The 6,149-nt window shown below is 54.3% G+C and overlaps 1 protein-coding gene across 1 annotated transcript in view; it reads left to right on the forward strand.

The window, feature by feature from the left end:
- The first annotated feature begins 1,887 nt into the window (after positions 1 to 1,887).
- The window catches only part of DPT (dermatopontin), a 29,696-nt gene continuing 25,434 nt past the window's right edge, over positions 1,888 to 6,149 (forward strand). Inside the window, exon 1 of the mRNA XM_006764182.2 lies at positions 1,888 to 2,477. Within this exon, the coding sequence (XP_006764245.1) occupies positions 2,173 to 2,477 (305 nt within the window). The 5' untranslated portion in view covers positions 1,888 to 2,172. The remainder of the gene's footprint in view (positions 2,478 to 6,149) is intronic.

Consider the following 6,149-nt stretch of genomic DNA (forward strand, 5'->3'; position numbering starts at 1 on the left):
ATAGTTGTCCAACAAACACACATGAAAAGATGCCCCAAATCATTAGTCATTATGGAAATGCAAACCAAAACTTCATTGAAATACCACTAAAAAACTATTAACTTATTAAATGACTAAAATTTAAAAAGAGATTATGGTAATTTTGGTAGGGAAACACAATGGCTCAGCCTCTAGAGATATCAGACAGTTGCTTAAAAAGTTAAACATACACTTACCTTATCACCCAGCAATTCCGCTCCCAGGTATTTGCCCACATGACATAAAAATTTGTTCATACAAAAGCCTGTTCCTGTTCCTCTAATCCTCCTCCCCCAACCCTCTGCTTCTGGTAACCATGCATCTGATCTCCCTTTTTAGATTTTGGTGGTCAAAGGGTTACAAATGTCCAGTAATAATATAAAAGATAAATAATACTAGGGATGTAATGTACAGCAAGCATGTCAAACTCAAAGGCTAATGTGGGCCAAATAAACAAGGCATGTGGCCCACGGGATGAGAGTTTGACATGCTTGATGTACAGCATGGTGACAATAGCTAAGTGCTGAATGAAGAATAGGAAAGTTATTAAGAGAGTAAATCCTAACATTTCCCATCACAGGGAGGAATCCTCCCCCCCCCCGCCCCCTTTTCTTCTTTCTCTCTTTTTATTGTATCTAGGCCAGTTCTGGTGCATGAAATTCGTGCACAGTTAGGGTCCCTAGGCCTGGCCAGCGATCAGGGCCAATTGGGGCCTTCCAGCTGATTGGCTGGGGCCTTCCTTCATTCGATACCACCTCCTGGTGGTCAATGCACATCATAGTGAGTGATCGAACTCCTGGTCTCTTGGCTGAATTCCTAAGGAGACACTTTTCATATTAGCCTTTTATATATATATAGGTATGAGAAGATGGATGTTGGCTAAGCCTATTGTGGTAACCGTTTCACTGTATACATAAATCAAACCATCATGTGATATGCCCTAAACTTATACAGTAATGGATGACAATTATTTCTCAGTAAAACAAAAATACATGAAGTTTAAGTATTAAAAATGCATATATAGATGTTTTTAGCAGCCTTATCCATAATTACCAAACACTGGGAAAGCCCAAATGTCTTTCAACAGGTAAACAGTTAACACCTGTAATACAGCCACACCATACAATATGCTCACCACAGAAGGAACGAAGAACCGACTGCAACAATGTGGATGGATCTCTAAAGCATTCTTCTATGTGGGAAGAGTTGGACACAAAAGACTACATATTGTCCGATTCCATTGATTTGACATTCTGGAAAAGGCAAGACCATAGTGACAGGAAGTAGATGAGGAATGACCAGGGGCTGGGTATGGTGGATGATATGACCACCAAGGGGCATAAGTGGGCTTGGGGAGCTGATGGAATTGTTCTCTGTCTTTTTATGGTGCTGGTTACATGACTGTATGCTAAACATTTAAAAAGATATATCATACCTGGGGGGAGGGGGAGCATAACGTGAAGGAAAAGAAATCACACGGAAGGATAAAAAATGGCTTCACTCAGATTAAACTCATTAAGTATTTGAGAGCTGAGCCCAGTTCCTAGGGAGCTGGGTGTGTGTCTGGCAGCTTGGAAAGGGTTGTGTTGAGAGAAAATGGGCCCACATCCTCCCGAAGGTGACTTGAGCATTAGCAGAGCAGCCCTGCACCCCGGGGGCCATGCCCATCAGCCACCAGGCTTCCAGCCTTGCCCAGATCGCATGGCTCTGTCCCTTCCTCAGCCCTCTTGGTGCTTGAAATTACTCTGGACACCTGTGCAGTCCTGGGAGGCTCCTTGGAAGAACAAATACCAGGGCGTGCTGGTGGGGGTCGGTGGGGCAGAGAGAGGGGAGGGGAGGGAAGGGGCCCAATGCACTGCTTCCTCAGGTGAGTGTTTCTAAGGAGTGTGAAGCCCTCGCTTTTATGATCCGTCTGCAAGTCTGTTCTTTCTCCAAGGAGCTTCCATTTGTGTGTTCCCGACATTTTCCTAGAATTCCACCTTAAAATGCGCTGGATGCACGAAGGCCAGCGCCGCGCAGAGCTTCGCCCAGACGATGACGGATTGCAGTTGGAGCCGGCCCTGCACATCTGGAAGCCACATGTCGGCGGCAGCTCCATAAAACGGCCGGCCCAGCAGACCTGGGGTGACACTTCTTGCCAGGAGCCCAGACAGCATGAGCCTCGCTCTTCTGTGGGTGTTTCTGCCCCTGGTCGCCGTGGCCTGGGGCCAGTATGGTGGCTATGGGTACCCGTACCAACAGTACCACGACTACAGCGACGACGGGTGGGTGAACCTGAACCGGCAGGGCTTCAGCTACCAGTGTCCCCACGGACAGGTGGTGGTGGCCGTGAGGAGCATCTTCAGCAAGAAGGAAGGTTCGGACAGACAGTGGAACTACGCCTGCATGCCCACCAGCCAAAGCCTGGGGGAGCCTACGGAGTGCTGGTGGGAGGAGATCAACAGGGCCGGCATGGAATGGTAAGGGGTGCAGGGGACCAAGGGGATGCCTGGCCACACTTGGGTAAGGGACGTCCCTGCACTTGGGTAAGGGATGCCCCTGCACTTGAGTAAGGGATGCCCCTGCACTTGGGTAAAGGGACGCCCCCTGCACTTGGGTAAGGGATGCCCCTGCACTTGGGTAAGGGACGCCCCTGCACTTAGGTAAGGGATGCCCCTGCACTTGGATAAGGGATGCCCCTGCACTTGGATAAGGGATGCCCCTGCACTTGGGTAAAGGATGCCCCCTGCACTTGGGTACGGGATGCCCCCTACACTTGGATAAGGGATGCCCCTGCACTTGGGTAAGGGATGCCCCTGCACTTGGATAAGGGATGCCCCTGCACTTGGATAAGGGACGCCCCCTGCACTTGGGTAAGGGACTCCCCTGCACTTGGGTAAGGGATGCCCCCTGCACGGGATGCCCCTGCACTTGGGTAAAGGATGCCCCCTGCACTTGGATAAAGGATGCCCCTGCACTTGGGTAAGGGATGCCCCTGCACTTGGCCTGGGACTATCTCAGCATGTCCCTTCCCTGGGGGCTGCCTGACCCTCAGTAACAGCACCCACTGAAGCCTGGGCAAGTCCTACAGGAACCTTGCCACTGGAGTTCTGGGTGGGTTTGCCAGGCTGTAGTCCACTGCAGTTTGGGGAAATAGACAACTGGACCCTCACCAGACAGTTTGAGAAACGCTGATGTAGAGCAATGGGTAGGGGCAAGGGGACAAGAACCAGGCAAAGAGAAGTGAAACCGCGGCTCCCTGCTGCCCCGTTACACGTGCTCTCAGTTACTGGGATAGAGGGCCTGCCCCGTCCGTGACTGGAGAGCAGGCCACCAAAGGCTTCTAGGGGAGCTGCTGCTCCCACCTGACTGGGCTCTGCCCCAGGCAACTGCCCGGGCATGGTCCCAGCCTGTGCTTCACTCGCTGTGGGTGTGACTGGCCCAGCCCCAGGCTCAGTCAGGAGCCCATCCCAGTAGCTACTAGGTGTGAGGCTGGTTACTCATGGCAACCTGGATGGAGGCAGGTGTGCGGATGGATGGAGAGTAGGGGACCCTGCCCAGGGAGGAGGAAGCCTGGCTGACATGTCATGTGGTGCAGTGGGTTTGGGGGAGGTCAAGCATAATACCCTTGCAGGGAGGGAGGTCACACTACCAGCAGACAGAAAATGATGGGCCATCAGGGGGAAGATGCTGATGGGGGGAGGAGTCAGGCAAGAGAGGGGACCACTGAGTCATACACACAGCGGCCGTTTACTGAGCGCGTACCCTGAGCGGCACCGCTACTCTTAATGCTCAGAGCAAATCGGCAGGTGACTTTGGTGGACGGACTGAGATCTAGAGATCAGGGGTTTCCTCAGGAAAGTGGCAGAGCCAGGATTTGGGTTCCAGGAGTCTTAACTCCAAAGCATTGGTGCTTAACCACAGTGCTGGGCCAATGAGGGCCTGTGGCCTGTCCCAGAGCCAGGGCCATGGGACAAGTTCAGGGCCACAGGGCTGGACTCAGGGCCACAGGACCAGGTCAGGGCTACAGGACAAGGTCAGGGCTACGGGACAAGGTCGGTCAGGGCCATGGGACAAGGTCAGGGCCACAGGGCTGGACTTAGGGCCATAGGACAAGGTCAGAATCACAGGGCTGGACTCAGGGCCACAGGACAAGGTCGGTCAGGGCCGTGGGACAAGGTCAGAGCCACAGGGCTGGACTCAGGCTGCAGGACTGGACTCAAGGCCGCAGTTTTCATCCTGGGGAGGCCGGGATCTCAAGGTCACAGCCAAGCGCAGCTCTGGAAGGTTGAGGACCAGCTTGGTTACCGTGACTGAGGAGGGGCTCAGCCAGCTGGTGGAAGAGTGGGGAGACGGTCACACAGGCAGTGGAAGGTGGGGGACCGTTTACTGGGCCTTCGTCCTCCACCCCACTGCCTGTGGTGAGCAGGCATAATTATCTGAAACCCCTTTTGACCACTGCCTGCCTCAGAGACTGGCATCTCCAGGGACTCCCGGAAGCAGGGCCCGTCACTGGCATGGAGCCTGGAGAAGGCCTAGTTAAACTGTCCCTCTAGTCGCCCATCCAGGGGTGTCCTATGAGAGGGGCCCTCTTAGAGCCACAGCAGAGCGGCACCCAGAGATGGCTCCTTATCCCCGAAGGAGGCACCCGGGCCGCTGAGTCAGGAGGCCTGGGTCCGGATCCTGGTTCTGAAGACAATTTGCGGTGACTTTGGGCCTGGGGTTCAGCTCCCTCAGCTGCCTGCTCACTTGGAAAATGAACGTCCAGATGCAGGCCTGGGAGGGCACACCCCGCCCTGGCTCTGCTGGGCCCTGACAGGCACTCGGACTTCCTTGCCTCTGCTGCTCTTGTTTGTCCTCTGTTTAGAGAAGGCAAGTGATGTTTGCTTTTCAGCTTGACAACTTGTGACTGGTTTGTCATTAACTCCCAAATGCCTTGCAGAAAAGGGAGTGGTGATAACATCATTTCATTTGGCAAGTGAGACGCTGGCTGGCAGGCTCTCCCTCCCCCTCCGCTCCCTCCTCACGTTGAGTGTGCAGAGTTAGAGGGTCCCCCCTGCTTCCCTGGGGAGTCCCCCTGGCTAATCACAGAGCACAGAATTCACAAACCTGAAACAGCTCTCAGGACGGACACCCGCCACCCACAGGCTCTTTGTCTCTTAGATAATTATTGCTTTGACTTCAGACGCCAGTCTCAGTAGAAAGTCTGGAGGGAAGGACTGCTCAGTGGCTGGGAAGCAGTTATCTCTCCCGTCCAGGCTCATAATCTGTTCTGGGGGAAGAACGGACGATTCTGTGCAATTTGGCTGCCTCGTATAACTGAATTAGCCTGCGGGGTTTACGTTAAGAGGGGAGAGGAGTCTCGAACTCCAGCAAGAAGAACCCAAGTGCGTCTCCAGGGCCAAGCAGAGCCCAGGGCCTGGGAGGCGGGGAGCCTTCTGGGACAGGCAGTCTGACCACTCTTCTCTCAGCTTGGCCGACAGTGCACAGGGTTTGCTGAGGACACTGGCTGAGTGGGCAGAGCTCTAATGGTGCTTCCACCGCGGCTGAGGGCCCACGCGGCTCAGGGCCCACGCGGCTCAGGGCCCACGCAGCTGAGGGCCCACGCGGCTGAGGGCCCACGTGGCTGAGGGCCCATGTGGCTCAGGGGGCCCACGCGCTAGGGGGCCCACGCGCTGTGGGTCCCACATGGCTGCTTGCCTCGGCTGCTCGGCTGAGACAGGATCCTGAAGTGTGCAGGCTGCTCAGCTCTGACGAGGCAGGAGGCTTTCCTGGGTCCCAGATGTGCCTCGGCAGTTGTCCGGAATCTTCTCTAGCTCGAGAGGCACAGGCTGTGGGACATGTGGACCTGCATGGAACAAGATGGGGCCGGAATTTTCTAGGAGGTTAAGCTCTGGACTTAGAATCAGGAAACCTAGCTTCACAGCCCCTGTTTCCAGCACTGAGTGTCCCTGTGGCTGTGGGCAGTTGGTTCCTCGTTCCAGACAACAAGAAAGGTGAGGCACCACTTGAGAAGCTGTTAGGCTGCTGCTGGGATGCTCGCGGGAGAAAGAGCAGAGCCCTAAAATAAACCCCAATCTAAACTATGTGCCCATGAAGGGATCCATCAAAACAAAAACAAAACCCTCATAGACACAGACGCAGGGTGGTGA

Source organism: Myotis davidii, unplaced genomic scaffold, assembly GCF_000327345.1.
Source record: "Myotis davidii unplaced genomic scaffold, ASM32734v1 scaffold401, whole genome shotgun sequence".
NCBI lineage: Eukaryota > Metazoa > Chordata > Mammalia > Chiroptera > Vespertilionidae > Myotis > Myotis davidii.